The 19,566-nt window shown below is 42.2% G+C and overlaps 1 protein-coding gene across 8 annotated transcripts in view; it reads left to right on the forward strand.

Annotated features, from left to right (window-relative positions):
- The window catches only part of limch1b (LIM and calponin homology domains 1b), a 143,851-nt gene that overhangs the window by 37,409 nt on the left and 86,876 nt on the right, over window positions 1–19,566 (forward strand). For all 8 annotated transcript variants that reach the window (XM_072663690.1, XM_072663687.1, XM_072663691.1 and 5 more), the window contains exon 2: window positions 15,511–15,581. In XM_072663690.1, coding sequence (XP_072519791.1) covers window positions 15,511–15,581 — 71 coding nt within the window. The remainder of the gene's footprint in view (window positions 1–15,510; window positions 15,582–19,566) is intronic.

A 19,566-nucleotide genomic window follows, 5' to 3' on the forward strand; every position in this document is an offset into this window, starting at 1 on the left:
CCATGGAAAAGAGAGTCATGTTTTTCCTTTCACATGGAGAGTGAAGTCCTGTAGTGAATCAGGAGTGAGCGGGAAGAACGAGAATAATAACCCTCCAGATTCTAATCAGGCTCTTGGAGCACAGAACATTTGATTGGCCGTGATTAGGCACTGAATAGCAACACGTTTGGTGTGCGCGAATGGCCATCTGGGCTCAATTTGACTGCAGTTGAGAAATACTGCAGCACACTCCTTTGCACAGAAACTGTTTAAGACTTACCGAATAAACTTTAAGTATATTTACAAAAGCGAGTTCGACTGAAGTCCTGATCCTTGTCGTTTACTGTGGTAAACTGCTGGCAACCAAAGCCCAGTGTTAAAAAATACAGCAAAACTAAAACACAGCTGGAACAGGCCAGTTTCTGAACCCCCAAACTGTTACGTATCAGTCTTGACTTGTTATATTTACGCCCCCAAAATGTAGCAAAGCCAACTAGCGAAGTTTTGGAGAGAAGCATGAACATTACCACCAGACTTTGCTAGATTTCAAGGACGACAGGTTGCTATGCAAACCAGGCCTCAGGACCATGGCTTTTCCTGTGCCGTTGTCCATTGGGAGTAACTCAAACACTGTGAGCGATGAAGCAAAAGCTGGGGAAATGAGTAGGTATCCTGCTTTTACCATTTCTTCTCTCAAACATCCGCGTCCTCAAAAACAAACTAGACTGCCTCAGACTGGAGCTAAGCATCAGAAGAGAAACCCAAAAAGTGCAAGAAAGCCAAACTAGGGATGCACTAATCCGATATGAGGATCGAATATCGGTCCTGATAATAACAAAATTAGCTGGATTGGGTATCAGATAATTAGGCAGATCCATGGAACCGATCCTTTCACTTTAATTTGTTGGTGTAAGACTGCACTAAATGTGCAAATAAATAAATGACAAATGGCAATTTAGTACATTTATATCTGTGTTAATGTGTTATATTAGTAATGTTTAAGTCAACCCTGATGCCTTAAGATGGTGAGGTATACGGTTTATTAATGCAGCAATGGTATTGGACTGGTATCGAGTATCGACCGATATGCAAAGTTTATGTATCAGTATCGGTATTGGAACTGAAAAAGCCAGATCGGTGCATCCCTAAGCCAAACCCATGCAAGTAAGCCAATGCTGGGCAGGTACTAGATCAAGACATGACAACCATATTCACCATTTGTGTTGGACACAGATTGAATTTGACCCGGAGCAGTGAGCACAACCACAACCCTATCATCCAGAGCTCAGTGATCTAACCGCCGAGCCACGGCTGCCCAATTAAAAGCTAACTGTAGCCAACCAGCTAAAATCTCTTCAGCTTGCTTACTCGCACACTGTGCCTAGAGTACACCAAGAGGACAGCAATACTATCCGGGAAGATTTAGGAGTACTTACAAAAGATAGTTACAGTGTTCTAGCAGATATCCCACCCTTCAAAAACTCAGCACCAAGTCTCTTGACTCTTGGCTCTACTGAGCAAAATGAGAGACCTATCAGGATGCTTGCTTACTCGCTCTGTCTCACTGTCATTATATACAGGGATTATATGCAGAATTTCCGGGATGCTGTATGTAATTTGCAGGTGTCGGGGAGCCGCTATCAATATGTGGAAGAATCCTACAAATTGCGAGAGAGAGGTGGGATGTTTGGGTCTGTTACAGTGTTAAAACAAAGCTATGCAATGGTCGGCTATGCCGAGCCATCGCAGTCATGAAAGCGGCCAATCAGAGTGCTTCAGTCTGAGGCAAAATAACAGAGTTGTAAATAGGCTTGTGAAACCGCATTTTTTACCCCAACCAAAGTTACATACTTACTATTTACGCACCAAAGAGCAACTTAAAATACTCAATAGATGCATTTCACAGCCTCTTTAAGATGTTATGCAGAGTGTCAGTAGCTGTTCTTCTTTCTGAATGAAAAACAGGCTTATCTTTGCCGCTGGCCGTGATGTCGGCGGGCGTGGCTGTGTCTAAAAGTGGAAAGTAGAGCAGAAAGTCTCTTGCCACCTCCAGCTCTGCTCCCATCCACCTCCGGGAGCTCTCTGACTTCTCTGGCCTCTTTAAAACCTTTGCTTTCACACTCACAGTCACACAACATCCATTATTGAGCTACAGAGGCAGGAGGTCCTGAACAAAGGCCGCAAAATGAACAGCACAGCATCTAGTGGGTGGGATCAAGCTTAGTGCACTTAATGGTGAAGTTCTCGGAGAAGTGCGTCTAAAGTACCTGTTGATGTGAATGCATGGAAGCAGGCTTGGGCAACAATGAAGTTTCTTCATAGTGCCCCCTGCTGGAAAATCTTTACACTGAAACACTGAGCAGTAAATTTCCACTTGCTCAACTTGCTCACATGTTACTCATTACCAAAAAATGGCATTTCCGTCACTATAGCAAAGCGATTCTGGAAATCAGTTGTACATACCTTTAAGAATCTATTGTACAGCACATCTGAGCCATCAGAGCAGAGCATTTACCTCGGTTAGTCACACTGCCCAGCAGAGACAGTGTTAAAATGACTGTGCTGTAGTCTAATGGCTTGTTAATGCCTTGCAGTACTCTCCTTATCGTCCAGGCCTACATGTAGATTCTCGACAAATACTGCGTCTCTACTCTGAGGTAACATATGACGATTATCTTCTGGATACTGTCACTAATTCTGGAATTTGGAACAACATTTAAAACAGGAACAATAGCCTATATGGACTAAAAGTATTGGGACAACTACTCATTCATTGCTATTAGGATTTGATTGCATCTGTTTGCATTTGTTAATCCGTGTCAGCAATGGGTGCAACTCAAAGTAGCGGAATACATTCATTCAAAGAAGTGGCCACAAACATTTGGACATTTCTCCTACCTCTCAAAAATACACGGTATGTGAGTTGGCTGTGCTAAATTTGCTAAAATGTTTGAGTGTGTGAGTAAATGGGTGTGTGTGGTACCCTGTGACGGACTGGGGCCTGTCCAGGAGGTATTCCTGCCTGCACCCATTAAGGAAAAGATGCATCTGAAGATGAATGAAGGAATGAATGAATACATAAATAGTAGTTAAGTATTCAATAATTCAATAAATATAATTGTTCTAGATAATATTTAAAAATAATAATATTTGATAGTAGCGCTCCTCAAATTGTTATAATTAATGCTTAGAATTGTCTTTTGAACGAAAATATGATACATATTAAGTATCATGGGAATATCTTAATATTTCTGCTATATTTCCCACCCAAACTGCCAAATGTATTCATTCATTCTCTTATTTTAATTTCTCACCTCACTAATTTGCCAACCGTTGGCCTGCTGCCACTCTGGTTCTGTCTTAGGGGAGAATGGGCTCTGCTCCACTGCCATTCATTCCAAACGAGTGGAGAGAAGGTGCCACAGTGCCAATGTGTGTGTGTGTGTGTATATATGTATGTATGTGTGAGTGAGTGTGTGTTTGTGTTGGCCATGAGTGTGAGACGGACACTCTTTTCAACCTTTGGCTGAACTGGAGGAATCCTGCTGCTCCTCAGAGTCTGTAAAGAGAAAGGGTCTTCAGACTGGAGGGTTTGGAGAGCAGGGAAGAATCGCTTGGCATTAGGATAAACTCAAATGTCTGTAAACATTGTAGACTTCCACAGGCATGCTGTGCTCTGCAAGTGGCCCGAGCTTTCTATCATAACCCAAGACACTCTGGTGTCCCGAACCCAACTAATACAAACTTCACACTCCTCTGAATGAATGAAAAGTGGTCTCTAAATAATGCACAGTTCTGAAGCTGTGTTCTACTGTAAAATAGGGACCAGCAAGTACACTGAGCTTCTGCTAAAGTCTAAAGTTTATATATGTTTAATGTTTGTGATAATGAGAGTCCTATCAAGGATCTCAGTTTTCCACCATTGACTCCAAGATGCCATTTTAATGTGGACAGAGGGCCGAAATGGGAACGATGCTAATGCATCCATCTGTATTAGTATGGACTAGGTCTTAGAATTTCCCTTTCAGCTAGTGTCAAGACACCTCTGAACATTAATTGAGTGTATGGGGTGTATATATTTGAAATAGGTGATTCTGTTCAGGGAGCTGAGGGGTCTCTGACAGTCTCTCACTCAATAATTCACTCTCTTGGCTTGGCTTGGCTTTGCTTACGCTCTGCATCAACTAGTAACTAACCTAAATGCTAAATTTAGTAGCATGGTTAAAAATAAAAGGAGTGTGGAGAGGCACAAGGCAGAGACTCCGAATAGAAGACCAGGAGAAGAATTATGAATTCATTTACAGTAGACATATTTAGTCTGTGTATATATAGAGAGGTCAGGGCAGAGTTTATTACAGTATTCCGGAGAGGGGAGGGTCATAGGGTGTTCATTCACAGGGTGTTCAGACCCTTTTACAGAAAATGAGGATTCTGAGGCACAGTACTGCAGTGTATTGTTTGTTAAACGGCTAAAATCACGCCTTATTTTGATGTACTATATGGACAAAAGTATTGGGACACCTACTCGTTCTTAGCTTCCTACAAAAAGGCCTTGTCCTTCTTCTGTTAGAGAACCTGAAAAGCTTTCTATTAATTTTTGGAGCGTTGTTGTGAGGATTTTATTGCATTCAATCACAAGAGCATCACTGAAGTCAGGAGGATCACCACACCACCTCATTCCCAACTCCCTAGCTCATCTCAAAAGTATTGGATGGATTCCAGAGAACACAGTTCTCCCACTGCTCCACAGCTCAATGCTGGTTGGGGGCTTTATGCCCCTCTTGCCCACATCTGGCATTAGGCAGTATGGTGCCAATAGGTTTATGTTTATCTGCTCCAGAGAGAGAGTCATAATCATGACTTGGCATTGATGGCATTGATTATGTCAATGAGTCCTCTGCCCTACTTTAGTGTAAGCTGAGCTGGTCAATGGACATAGTTGGCTAACAGGCTCGTCCGCAGCAACTGTACCACTACAACACCCACAGTAGAAAAGCTTTCTAAATGGCTGTTAAAGCTTCAACTCTACGTGTTTAAGTGAAATAATGTGACCTTGAATCCAGGAACTGAGGCCTGCATCTGATTTGAATTCGGAGGGTATGCAGTATTTTGGTGTTCAGTATGTTTGCTGCCCCAAAAAATGAATTCGAACTGAGCTGGAGTGTCCTGATCGAACACGCTAGCCCCGAGCTAACGGCCCAGTCACATTAAGTCGTTAGAGTCAGTTACAGTGTGTAGCAATATAACTGTAGTGGGACTGTTTTCTCCATATCGTGCGGCCCTGTAAACACCATCTCTGTGGGGTTCAATAGGAGGGAGATTAGCCGCTAATCATCACACTAAAGTGATTTTGCCAGGTTCTTGGCTGGCTGCCATTGAGCACGGTGTCGTATGTGTTCCTCATCTAAGACCTTCTTGCAGGATTATGCAACCTGTATTAGCAGAAAGTAAACACAGTAACTGGAGTTGACCAACATGTTGAGTTGTGAACGAGGCTTGTAGCACGGGTGGCACCTTTGTAGATGTGTCAATGTGTGTGAGGCAGAAATAAGCACTTGTCTACCTCCAATCTTAGCACTTTCGTAGCTTTGAAATCCAACAGGGATTTGTCCCAGAAACCTGCAGTACAGGGCTGTTAGTTCAGAGGCCTGTTGCCCTCAGAGGTAAGGCATGGGAGATTACTGTGGCAATGGGCAGGATCTGTTTTCATTGGCTGAGCCCAGAAGGGTGCTGCTAAGTCCATTTTCAGTGAGAGCAACAATCTGGTCTTGGACACACAGGCCTCTTGCTCAACCGTGGATCTGTCCACTGCTGGCCTCCGATACTGCCGCTCAGCCCTGGGCATTGAGGAGGACTTGATGGGACTTGTTTTGGCACAGTAAGTCTCCCTGTCCCTGAGCGGAGATTAGCTTTTTTATGTATCTGAATGTTCTTTTATTTGTATTAATCAACAATAATCTAATATAATCTAATCTAATATATAATATAATGTTTAGGGAAATCTGGGGTAAGATATTTGGAAATATATGTTTTAAGAGTGGGCAATATAGCAAATGAGGGAGGGATCACAAATAACATTGGTTCAGAACCATTGCCCTACCAGAACCAGTGACTTACCATGAAACTGACACCGTAACAACCCTGATCATGAACATTTTCACATAATAATCGAAATGCAGTCTTTGCCCAAATTATCTATTTTTAAAGGAATAAATATTAAGAAAAAACGTGAAATGTCAACCTAATTATGGCATTATGGGCCAACCTTCTATCAGCTACTTGTTACTGTGATAGTACACTGTGTGCAGAATTATTAGGCAAATGAGTATTTTGATCACATCATCCTTTTTATACATGTTGTCCTACTCCAAGCTCTATAGGCTTGAAAGCCAACTACCTATCAAGTAAATCAGGTGATGTGCATCTCTGTAATGAGAAGGGGTGTGGTCTAATGACATCAACACCCTATATAAGGTGTGCTTAATTATTAGGCAACTTTCTTTCCTTTGGCAAAATGGGTCAGAAGAGAGATTTGACGGACTCTGAAAAGTAAAAAATTGTGAGATGTCTTGCAGAGGGATGCAGCTGTCTTGATATTGCCAAACTTTTGAAGCGTGATGACCGAACTATCAGGCGTTTCATGGCAAATAGCCAACAGGGTCGCAAGAAACGTGTGGAAAAAAAAAGGCGCAAAATAACTGCCCATGAATTGAGGAAAATCAAGCGTGAAGCTGCCAAGATGCCATTTGCCACCAGTTTTGCCATATTTCAGAGCTGCAACGTTACTGGAGTATCAAAAAGCACAAGGTGTGCGATACTCGGGGACATGGCCAGGGTAAGGAAGGCTGAAAAATGACCACCTTTGAACAAGAAACATAAGATAAAACGTCAAGACTTACTCCCAGACCTACTGCCAGTTTCTGGAAGACACCTTCTTCAAGCAGTGGTACAGAAAGAAGTCGGTATCGTTCAAGAAGAACATGATTTTCATGCAGGACAATGCTCCATCACATGCATCCAAATACTCCACAGCGTGGCTGGCCAGTAACAAAAATGATGACATGGCCCCCTTGTTCACCTGATCTGAACCCCATAGAGAACCTGTGGTCCCTCATAAAATGTGAGATCTACGGGGGGGGGGGGCAGTACACCTCTCTGAACAGTGTCTGGGATGCTGTGGTGTCTGCTGCACGCAATGTTGATTGTAAATAGATCAAGCAACTGACAGAATCTATGGATGGAAGGAGTGTCATGGTAAAGAAAGGTGGCTATATTGGTCACTGATTTGTTTGTGGTTTTGTTTTTGAATGTCAGAAATGTTTATTTCTAAATTTTGTTATATTGGTTTACCTGGTGAAAATAAACAAGTGAGATCTAAGAAAATCTAAAAAAAAAAACCCACTCCAACTTCCAAAAATATTAAGCTTTGATATTTATTTTGGGTTGATTGAGAACATAGTTGTATTATAGTTGTTCAATAATAAAAAGAATCCTCTCAAATACAACTTGCCTAATAATTCTGCACACACTGTATATACTGTTTACAGGCACCTTTTTTTGAGAACATGAGTCAAAATCAAGAGAATAAATTGTATTATTCTGACACAATAAGTCAACAGCTTAAGAAAAATGTCATTATTCTGACATGAGTCATAATCACAAGAAATTCATTATTCTGACAGAAAAAGTCATAATCACATTACAGATGTCATTATTCTGACAAAATGTCATATTCACAATTGACATTTACCAGCATAAGATAACCGAGATTGCCATCACAAGATGAATATAATTATTTTGACAAAGTAAGTCATAATCATATGACTTAAATCATATGACTTAAAAATCATAATTCTCAAAAGAAATAAAATCTGCAAAATCGGAATTATGCAAAAAAGGCATTGTTTTGACATACATCATAATCACTAGACTAACCTAAATTATACAACATAATTCATAATCACAAGAAAAATGTTTTTAATATGACAAAATAAATCATAATCACAAGAAGAAAAAAATATTCTGACACAATGAGTCTAAATCTCAAGAAATGGCCCAATCAAAAGAAAGTAAGTCATTATTTCCACAAGTTAAGTCAAAATTACCAGAAAATAACATGCAGTTTCTTCTCCTCTACTTCATGAGAACAGTGGGATCAGTACGTGGATATCTGCATTTTAGAGGACGGTAGAAATATGTATTATTCCACTGTCGGGCTCAAACCACTGATTTACACTGAAGGTCTGTTGTTCAGTTTGCAAATGTGGGAGCAACAGCTTATGCACTGGTTGTTGTTGTTTACAGCCTCTCTTGGCCTAAATCTGTCCGCTGTGATACATGCAGGTGTTAAGTGTTGTTAAAGTACTTATTATACCCACGATACCTAGACACACAATACCGTGATGCAATTTACAACCCTAATGTTTACATATCAGCCTTCCCCAAACCTAGAAAGAGGTAGTACACTGATCCATGAGGAACAAAGGTCTGGAAGTAAACAGGCCTAATTGCAGTAAATGAACTTGCTGATGGATCACCTGCATCCCCTTCACATCCAGGACACGGGGAAGGTACAATATGAGCAGTGTGGGTCTTAATCTTCATGCTCTCAGATTCTTGGCCATGCTACTGTGTTATGGTCGGGTGTTGATGCTCAGCTGATGGGTGCCTTTTACAAGGTTTAGTCTCGCAGGCAAGTGTTGATTTCAGCAGGGTCATTCATCTTTAATTCCCCATAGCATCGTAACCAAACTGCTTCAGGCATGTAACAGACCGCCGGACTGCATACTTCTATTTTCCCTTTTTTTTTTTTTAAGCGGAACTATGTTGCACATTCCTGAGTTGTTTAAAACTATTTATCGGTTCTCTGAGTGCTCAGATCCTTCTGGCACTAACAGCACAAGCTCCCCACGCTCCTCTCTCATGAGAAAATATGCACTGTGTTTTTGCTTGCTTCAGTAGTGAGTTCCTTCTGTTGTGCTGGACTGGAGCCTCCCTCCTTCTCAGAGCGCAACAAAGACAGGGAAGTGGTAAACTTGGACGCAGAGCCATGAGAATGGTCTCCGTTATGTCATTAAAACGTCCTGCTGGGAGCCTGTTCGCTGAAAAAAGGAAACATCTTTCGATTGTTTGCTGCAGCAGAGCGGACGCGCACCGGGACCACATTCCCATTCGGACAACAAAAGCGACACATTCCACCATCTAATTGAGTGGCCTGGGACGACCTGCGCTGCTGGTTTGGAGGAAAGGCGGCGTATGAGCCAGAAGCTACTGTTCTGTGTAGTTCCTTCAGTGTTGTTGCCTCTGGAATGCTGGAGGCAGGTCTTCTGGCCTGTGACCTGACTCACTAATAGCTGGTTGCTTTGTGGAAGCATTGGTGGGGCTTCATTAAAGGAAAGTCGAAGGTAAATGGGCTTTATCTGGTTTATATCACTGCCTGCTCTAGTGCTGTCGACAATAAATGAACAAAACTTGAGGACTCATTTGTAAGACAGTCATCGATTTACCTTCTGGGAACTGGGAGATCAACAGTGAATGGCCAGACTGGTTGAAGCTGACAGAAAGGCTCTGTACAACTGTGGTGAGCAGAAAAGCATTGGAGAACAGCATCTCAGAGTACACAACATCTCGAACCTTGAGGCTGATGGGTGACAGTAGTAGAAAACAACATTGGGTTCTACTTCTGTCAGACAAGAACAGAAAGCTGAGGCTGCAGCGGTGCAAAGACTGGTCAATTGAAGCCTGGAGAAACATAGCCTGGCCTGATGAATCTCGTTGTCTGCTAAGGCACATGCCTAGATGATATGGTCAGAATTTGGCACCAGCAGCATGAATCAATGCAACCAACCTGCCTTGCATCAAACATCCAGACTGGTGAAGGTGGTGTAATGGTGTGGTTTTCCTGGCCCTCTTTGGGCCGTTAAGACCAGTCAGTCATTGCTTGAATATCTAGGCCTATTTGAGTATTGTTGCTGACCATGTCCATCCCTTAATGGACACAATTTACCCATCTTCTGATGTCTGCCTCCAGCCTGATAATGCACCATGTCATGATCAAAGCAAAAGTCAATTCAGTCAAAGTCAAGGATCTGAATCCAGTAGAAAACCTTGGGGATGTGGTAGAGCAGGATATTCACAGCCTGCAAAAATGCATCTGCAGATCTTCAGGAATTGCATGATGCAGTCATGTCAACATGGAGCGGATTTTTCAACATCTAGGATTGAAGAAAAGGGAAGCCCTAATCAGTGCTGCATGGGTGCTTGTGATTTCACCGGGTTACCCTTTGGTCTGAAGTGTGGACCACATGGCTTCAGGTAAAGCCTGAAGTCCTAGAAGACTTAGTCTAAAGACCAAGCAAGTGCAGTGTTGGGTGTATGGGAGGTAGCTGACTGCTACATATTTTGGCAGACAACATTGTTGATATGGACGCCAGCAGTTTGCCAGGATTTGAGCTTGTGATCTCGGCTGCTGATGTGATGAAACCCTACATGAATTCTTAGACGCTAAAACTGTATTGCCCACAACTTTTTTTCATATTAGTTTGGCACTAATGGATGTGTCAGATGTAAGAACATCTCCAGTAGTACTGACTCCAGAAGAAGAATCCGGAAGGAAATCAGTCCAGTTAATGAATTATCACCAGCGGTTCCACCACCAACAAAGCTAAGACAGCAATTACCCTACAGTGTGACTAGTAGAGGCTGAATGTGTAAAGAGAGACATTATTCATGTTGTAGTCTCTTTGTGTGTGTGTGTGTGTCCTGATTCCTGACCACAGCAGGTATTACACCTCTCCGTTTGCTGCATTACCTGATCTGTTTTTAGCTTACAAGAGTCAGAGATGTATGGCACTGCAGAAAGAGAGACTTAGTGTGAGAAAATGTGTGAAAATGTGTGTGTGTGAGGTGGGGGGGGGGACAGAAGGGAGAAAGACCAAGAGTATGACTCAGCCATTTCTGCAGTCATGCAGGTGAGCAGCTGCTCACACTTTCTACTCATATTGATGTCGTGTACTCCTGCTGCACTGCCGTACCCACTGCTGACCCACCTCGGCTGAAACACTCCAACACTGTGATCTTAAAGGAATATTCAGGTGGAAATCAAAGCTACCTCAAGCTATGGAGCTATGAGAGCTACAAGGCTAATGTAGCTAACAAGCAATGGGAAATTATACTGCACCTGTTATTATACCGCATCACGCAGACTGCATGACTAAGTCACACACATGCCGTAGACCTGGTCAGCTTGTTAAATGGTCTTAAACAGGCTTGATCATAGGGTTTCAGACACCCAACTGATGGTTTGCCACTACTGGTCCACCCTCGGATCATCCAGATAAATGCACAGAGACTTTTATTTTAGAAAATGACACATTTCAGATAAATATTGCAAACATCTAAGGAAAAAAATAATGAAGACTATTCTTTTATAGTATTAAGGTAAAAAACTTGGACTGTTGGTGGGAAGCAGGCGATAAAAAAAGTGGCATTTTTTCGAACGCTCTGTTTAACCGCCGGGGGGCCATCCAGAAAACTGGAGCTACATGCCAGTGAACTGCCTGCTTTTCCGTTAGTGGGCCAACAGTGGTCCGCTATCCTCTTGCTATCAGGGCAAAGACTGACAAAATTGCTTTTTGGATGGTTTAAGCCACATGCACTTAAAATGTAAAAGAAAATGTAAAAAAAATAAAGATTCAGACACTAACCCATCAGCTAAAATTACCCCTAAGCTCCTTCCCTCTGCCACAGCAAATAACCCAGTGGCCCAGTATAAGCAACCCAGCAAAATGACTCGACAAACTCAATCCAGTGTTCGAGCAGAAAAATAATACCCAGCAGTTTTTAGCATCGTCACTCCAGGGCTAAGCAAAAGAAGCTACATTCAGACACCAGACATGTTTTGACTAATTGACTGCATTTGCAGTGATGGGAAACCAAACCATTCCTCAGTTGCATTCTCAATTCCCACACGACCCTGTTGCACCATAGTAGTAGCTACATGCAAGTCATTCGTTACACACACACACACACACACACACACACGGACGCAGTATTTTCTCTTTCACTCTCTAATCACTAACGCTTAAGCCTGGAGCTTCTGGGTCCTGGGGCAGCTCAGCCGGACTTGTCTGGTTTCTCGCTGACACACAGCAGTCCTTTTCTTTTGTGTGAATTGCAGACACTGACGAGGCACAGCCAAGACACTGAGTGAAACTGAGAGCTACTGACCAGCTGTGTGTGTAGGCTTGTGTGTGTGCTCGAGTGTGAGTGCTGGGTGCCACTTCATGTTTCCCTCACCACAGCTGCACAAATACACACTGCTGTGTGTCTGGCTGTCCAGTCAGTGCTCATTGTTCCAGCAGCCAGATGATCTGTCCGCTATTACTAGGCATCCCTCATCACAGCTAAATGGCTTCGCCACTCACAGCGCTGTCCAGGGACTCTTTAAGAGAAATTTGCAGACGGATGCCGTGCATATGTGTGTGTCTGTGTGTAATTTGTTCTGCTGGAGGGTCATTGACTTTGAGAAAGTGTAAATCTGCAAGATTGCTGTTAAATGCAGCCTGAATAAGGACAGATGAGTCAGACTGGACTGGACTGCTCACCCAGACATTCTCTGAGGATCTCCGTCTCTGTGGGTATGGGGGGGTTAGGACGATTCCTAAGGGCATGGGACTGACATGGGCCCTAAAATGTATTACTTGGATATTTTGGCAGAACTGTTAGGATGTTTCCAAGGGCCTGGGACTGACATGGGCCCTAAAATGTATTACTTGGGTATTTTGGCAGAACTGGGTTGTGGGGCCCAGTGTAATATATTTAATGGGGCCTAAAATCCCAAAAGCCTCTAGCCTCTGTCTGTGCACTGTTTCTGAATGTCAAACACCAGTCAGACATACCCTGCTGGAAAATCCATCTCAAGACCAGCTTTTGCTGATGGCTGGTTTCAGAGGGTCTAAGCTGGCCAGTGATGGTCAAGAATTTGGTCATCCAGGCAAAAACATTCCCTAGTTAAGCTAGTAAACCAGTTCATCTCTTGACCAGCATAGCATATGTTTTCATTTGAGTTGATTGATGGTTTAGCAGGTTTATCGTCATGGACAACTTAACCTAGCTGGTTGGCAAGCTGGTCATACTGCTTAATTAGTTTGGTAAAGTTGTTTCACCAGTTTGGTCAAGATGGTCATACTGGTGGTCATCGTGGTCATGTTTGTCGACCAGTATGGTCATGCTGGTCAACCAACTTGGTTCACAAGCTTGGTCATGCTTTTCAACAGACTTGGTTATACTGGTTTGCTAGCTTGGTCAAGTTGGTAAACCCGCTAAACCATTACACTTTTAACCAGCTTTACCAGCTTAAGTTGACCAGGCTGTTTTTTTAAACAGGGTAGCCCAATCAAATAAATTGGTCATGTGATGTGTAAAGCCCTATTATTTGCCAGTGGACTTAGACTTTTTTTTATGAGAAAACATTAGCATGTTGCTAGCCACTGTAGCTACTAATGAGGTCCAATGTAAAAATGATAATTAAAGGATATTTAGACTAGATTTCTGATTATTTCAGAGTGAGACTCTACACACATTATATTTTAAATCTCTAAACATTATGATTGCTTACAGATGAATGGAATATGGCATTTAATTTAATATATATATAGATGATCAGCAAACGGTCGATTCTCGAGTCCATGTGTTGAAAATGAGAGACACCGGCAGATGTGAAGACCTAAGTGACTTTGGCCAATGGGGCTAAACCATTAGCTGGTGTGGAACATCTTCGAAATGGCATGGCTTCTGCGGGTGCTCCTGGTCAGTAGTAGTGAGTACCTAATAATGTTGGTCTGCAGACAGACAAAGCAGAAGCTAGCGTTGGTGTGTTGAGAACCCGAGGCTCAACAACGTGTAAAAGCAACCCAAGCCCATCCCATCTTGTCCGAACCGACAGAAAGGTTACTGTTGCACAAGTCACAGATATACTGTGATATACTAACTATATAATAACCAAAACACCTAATGCTACATCCACCCACCTCATCTGCGTGTCTGTCCGAGTGTCAGTCAAATACCATAACTTTTGTTGATGTTCAGTGGAAAATCAGCCTTCTGTACAAATCCATACTCCAGGCTAATATTAGTAATATGCTTTGTGTTGATAATCTTCAGTAAGGTATTTTTATGTAAGACAATGGCCTTCTTCCAACTATCACAATGCAAGCCTGTGTGTAAATGGCCCATTTAATTATGTCATTGTAATGGCCCTGTAAAATCCAATATAAGCCTCCCAGCAGTGCCGGTGGCAGCAGGAGGCTTTCCCCAGAGAGGGAAATCCCTCATGTCACCAGCTATTACAGTCATTAACCCTCACACTAGCATGAGAGGGAGATTTATCTAGGATGAGGGCGGCTTAAACGGAGCTTGTTAGCTTTGTGGTGACAGAGAAGGACTGTGACCCCACACCACCCCCCACCCCCCAGCCCCTGACAGATCTCTGGAGTAGCTGTGTGTGAATTAAGCGAAAGGGAAGTGTTTGAATTTGTGCAGCGTCATGTGAAGGTCATGTCCTGTTTCTGTCTCAGTGGGGTTCCTTGGTTCTCTGCTTCAGCTTTCTCTGTTTCGATGCCAGCATCTAAATATTTTTGGAGTGTGACAGTGCAACTCTGCACGGGGTACTCTAAACCACTCATTCCCAACACACACACACACACACACACACACACGACTTTTATACAATGTCAGGATGTATATATCATATATATATCATATAAGAATATTATGACCACCCCTGGAACGAACTCGGGCCATTGTGTCAGCTCCACTTCCCATACTACCCAGGATCACTGTGTGGTTCTATGGTTACAGACTGTAGTCCATCTGTTTCTCTGCATACTTAGTTATAACCTCCTTTCACCCTGTTCCTTCTTCAATGGTCAGGACCCCACAGGACCACCGCACTGTCTGATCTACTCACACCAGCACAGCACACACTAACACAACACTACCATGTCTTGCAGTCACTGCACTGCACTGCATTGTGCTAAGAATGACCCACTACCCAAATACTACCTGTTATACTACCTGCTCTGTGGTGGTCCTGTGGGGTCCTGACTATCGAAGAACAGGGTAAAAGGGGTCTAACTAAGCCGGCAGAGAAACAGGTGGACTACAGTCTGGAATTATAGAACCACACAGTGCTGCCCAGTGCTGCAGTTGGTTGCCATGGATGTTGCATCAGTGGCAGTTAGAAGAGAGGCCATGGCTGGTTGTGGATGTGTCAGAGGAGACAAATTGGGGAGGAAAATTTGTAAAAAAAAAAAGTTGATAAACGCTGCTATGCACGTGTACTTTCAAAAATTAAATGGTTGTAATGATCAAATGAATGCAACATTTTCTATAAAACACCATCAAACAAGAGAACATGGTGTGCTGAGGATATAAATCAATGATGAACACAAGAGCCCCCTCTTTAATTCCCTTTTTTAGCTAAACAGATTTATAATGTGACGTGTGTGTGTGTGTGTGTGTGTGTTGTAGGCAGTCACTGGCAGAAGTTTTGGAGAGAAGGACTTCAGAGGCGGCCTGGACAACGGCATACTGTTGTGCGAGTGAGTATACTTCTGTTCACACACACTTCTGCTTACACACTGGCATCAATAACACAGTGGTATAATGAATGACTGTCACTGTAAACTGTGTGGATGAGGGCGTTCAGCCTAACAGTCTCTACCACCGCTGTAAATACACTGATATATCATCACTGTCCTTATATCCTTATAACCTTGTATCTCCAAAACCGCAACTTTATAAGAGAAGGAAGAACCTTTATATCTTTCAGTGGAAGATTTTACTCTTAAGTTTTTACTGACTTAAGTCATTTCTATTGGTCCATTTATCATAAAATCCTGACACAGAAAGGTCAACATTCAGAAAGGTCACATTCAAATTATGTCAAAAAGTAAAAAGCATAGAAAAAATTGAGTCACAAGGTTTTTGTGTGACCGCAACTATGGCCCTGTCCCAAATCTCGAAGTGTTTAGACTAGACTTGTGCAGTTATAGTGGTAATGCTGTAAACCGCAGTATTTTAAAATATTTGTGATATCTTAAAATTAGGACGGTATTTAAAAATTGACATGGTGGTGGTGCTGTGGGAGCTCACTGACTGTTGATGTGACGCTCTGAAAACATGGTGGGAAACAAGAAAGCCCACCATAGTTTATTAACACTCAGTTCGACTGAAAGACAGACCATGGATAAAGCAGTCTACTACATGTGCCTGAAAACAGTTGAAAACACTGAGAGGCATTATCCTCTTTAAGCTTGTGAGCCAATGGGTCCAAACACAGTAGAAACAGTCTCTCATTTCACCTTTCCAACTTCACTCGAGTTTTTATCGCAAACACTTGTGTCTGCAGCTCAGGAGTTCAGGAGTACAGCTCAGATGCAGCTGTAATGGACTGTCTGATACTCGGTGGAGCTGTAGCCAAGCTAGTTAAGCAAAGGTTAGGCTAAACCATTAGGAAAAAACTTTAAATTCAGTTTTCTTTGCTTTAAACAGCACTTGATTTGTAGTCACCAGTCGCTCGAATCATTCTCGTCTAAAGGTTTATATGTGGGCTTTTTTAGTCAGTATGTTCTGTGGTGAGCAGACTGTCATCCTGCTTACTAAGCTAATGCTAACCAGCTTCTCTCTCCTGATTCAGAGCAGTTTAACATTTGTAAATTTCAGATCCATGACCCACAATATCATTTCAGTCCTGATAGAGAAAAAGGTAATAGATTGCAGTTTCTTTTTCTTTATTTTGCGATTGGTTTATGCAAGGTACGTCACTGGATTACAGTGGAACATGGATGATTGCCTTTATGAGTGTGATCTGATGTGGACTTAATGTGGGCTGCACCAAGCGGTCATAGGGGTCGTTCGTGAACACCCATGTTCTGCTGAAATGTAAAGAATAGGAGTGCAAGTAAGTACAAGTAATGTGACGGGGCCTATGTGTTTTAGTAGGGCACTTTATGCAAGTTTGAGATTTGTCGTAAAGCATATTGTCGCTGTCACGCAAAAACATTGTTCGCCCTTTTCACTTTTTTGACACGGTGTGAATCTGGCAGTTGTTCTTTTCATTGTTTCAAAAGATCATGATTAATGGACCAATAGGAATGCTTCAAAGAAAATCTTTTTACATTGACTTCCATTGAAAGTTCCGTAGGTTTTTTCTTTTCCTGTAAATTTGCAGTTTTTGAGATCATTTTTGCGTGACAGTGACGATGTATGACATTTAACCTATCTCACATAAATCCAATATATTTGAACCCTTTTTATGTTAGTGCACACACACACACACACACACACACACACAGCCAATGATACATCTCTTACCACATTGTTGCAAGGGGAACTGACATCTTGGCAGCGCTGAGAGTGTTCTGCACACAATGCAAAAAACTGTTTATAGCAATTTCATTGACTCCCTTACTCAGGGGGTTACAAATGGACCACCGGGGTTGTCAGCATGGAGAGAAATGTGTGGAACATTTTTATCTCTTGCAATGAGGCACACTCAAGCTATTGGGATACTAATCACACATCCATACGGAGCATCGTTCGTGCACTAAGAGCTATAAACGAGTTTAGTCAATTAAGACTGTTGCAAATGACTGTTTGTTATTGTATTACTTTAATACTTTACTGCTGTTTTTATAGATAAATTTGTGTTAAAAAATATAAATAAAATTACGAATATCCCGATCAGGTCATTTGGCCCTCAGATCCGATTCAAGTCGCTTAATGCTGAATATCAGCTGATAACGATCTGATCTCTGTTTGTATAATTAATCCAGCCTCACAGTTTAGATCAGATGAGCTGCTGATTAATACTGCAGTATCTCTTTATTTTCAGTATCAGTTTCTATAACAAGACATTCTGGACTGACTGATTTAGTTTAGTAGAGACGTTTCTTAAAAATGACTGTTTTATTTAATATCTTATAATCTCCTCCCTGACCAATCAGCTCCCAGCTCCTTTACAACACTGCAGTCAAATCACTTCCTGTGTGTGTGGGTGTGTAGTGGTACACACTCTGGACTGATATCTGTTGATGTTTATCAACTACTGGTGCGTAATAACTGGTTTATAGTGGGTGAATGTGATGCTGTGACTTGGGTTTCTGTAGTATGTGTATATTAGCATTAGCATTAGCCTCTACTCGGTTCTGAATAGACTCTTAAGTGCTGGTATAAAAAAGGAAAGGTGAGTGGTTCTCCCGCTGGTAAAACAGAACGTTTCAGTGACAGTTTTATAAAGGTTCAGATATTATGGTCTGATTGGCGCCTTGGGGACACCAGGTGGCGCTCTGAACACCGTAATTAAAACAAAGATTTTATATATAACGACATTATATATAATGATAAGATACTTTTGCCCATTAATTACATTAAGTATAGTATGGAGTCTTGACCTCATACATTTATACATAAGTATAATTGACAGATTCCCATCACCACTCCCATTTCCATTACTGACAGTGACACACACACACACATGGCTGCATATTTGTGCTGTACAGGGCACCTGTGTGTGTGTATGCATGTACTGTATGGTGTGTGTGTGTGTGTATGAGCACATCTTGCATTTGTTAACTACTTGCATGTTTTTCATTAGTGAGGACAGTGAAGTTCTGTCTTCGCCTGGCAAAAAGTAAATCTGCCAGATTTATGAAGCTTTACCTCCTGTCAGCGACTAGCCTGTCATCAGCAGGAGAGAGGAAATATGTGTGTGTATATGTGTGTGTGTGTGTATATGTGTGTGTGTAACTGTGTGTATGTGTGTGAGAGAGAGAGACCCTGGAGCTAAAACACTTCAGATAACACAGATTTAGGGTTCTGAATGTGCTGTGATCAGGTTTACCTACAGGCCTGATATTACAGACCATTTACCAGGTCAGAGGCTTCAACCACACATCTGCACTGCAGAAGCCCCCTGTCATCATTCCATCTTAAATAATCACATAAGGTAAAACCTTGAGGGCTTTTTTTGAGTATTAGCACCAGTGCTAGGTCAGTTTAGCCGTTTAGTCTATTGAGATCTGTACGTACAGTACAGTTGCTGATGCTGGATCAGTGTGTATTTTAGAAGACACCAAGCAAGTGTACAGTTAGGGAAATACGAGGTCAGGAAGGACTGTTGGGAGGCTTTGTCCAACTGGGAATAATTGAGTTGAACCTGTGAAAAGTCCACAAAGTGCCCCACAAATATGTCCTATTTTTTTTTGGATCGCTAAGCTACGTCTCCCCTATCAATGTTAACAAGACGAGAGGGTCGAGGCAAGCCTATGCTTCCTTCAAGGCACGTTAGGCACTACTGCATCTTAATGAACTGCTGCTAATTCAACGCATAATAAATGGACTTCTGAAGGCTCTTGTAGGTGAGCTCTAACGACTGTAGAACATCTCTCAGAAATGAAGCCACCACAGGTTGGATGAGACTAGTGGTAGACACCGTGGAATGGTCTGTATTAGGTGATGGAAGGTGTTCATTATAGAGGTTAACTGCTCCACTGTGGCACGTTGATTGCTTTATACCACTCACTG

Source organism: Salminus brasiliensis, chromosome 19 (assembly GCF_030463535.1).
Source record: "Salminus brasiliensis chromosome 19, fSalBra1.hap2, whole genome shotgun sequence".
Lineage (NCBI taxonomy): Eukaryota > Metazoa > Chordata > Actinopteri > Characiformes > Bryconidae > Salminus > Salminus brasiliensis.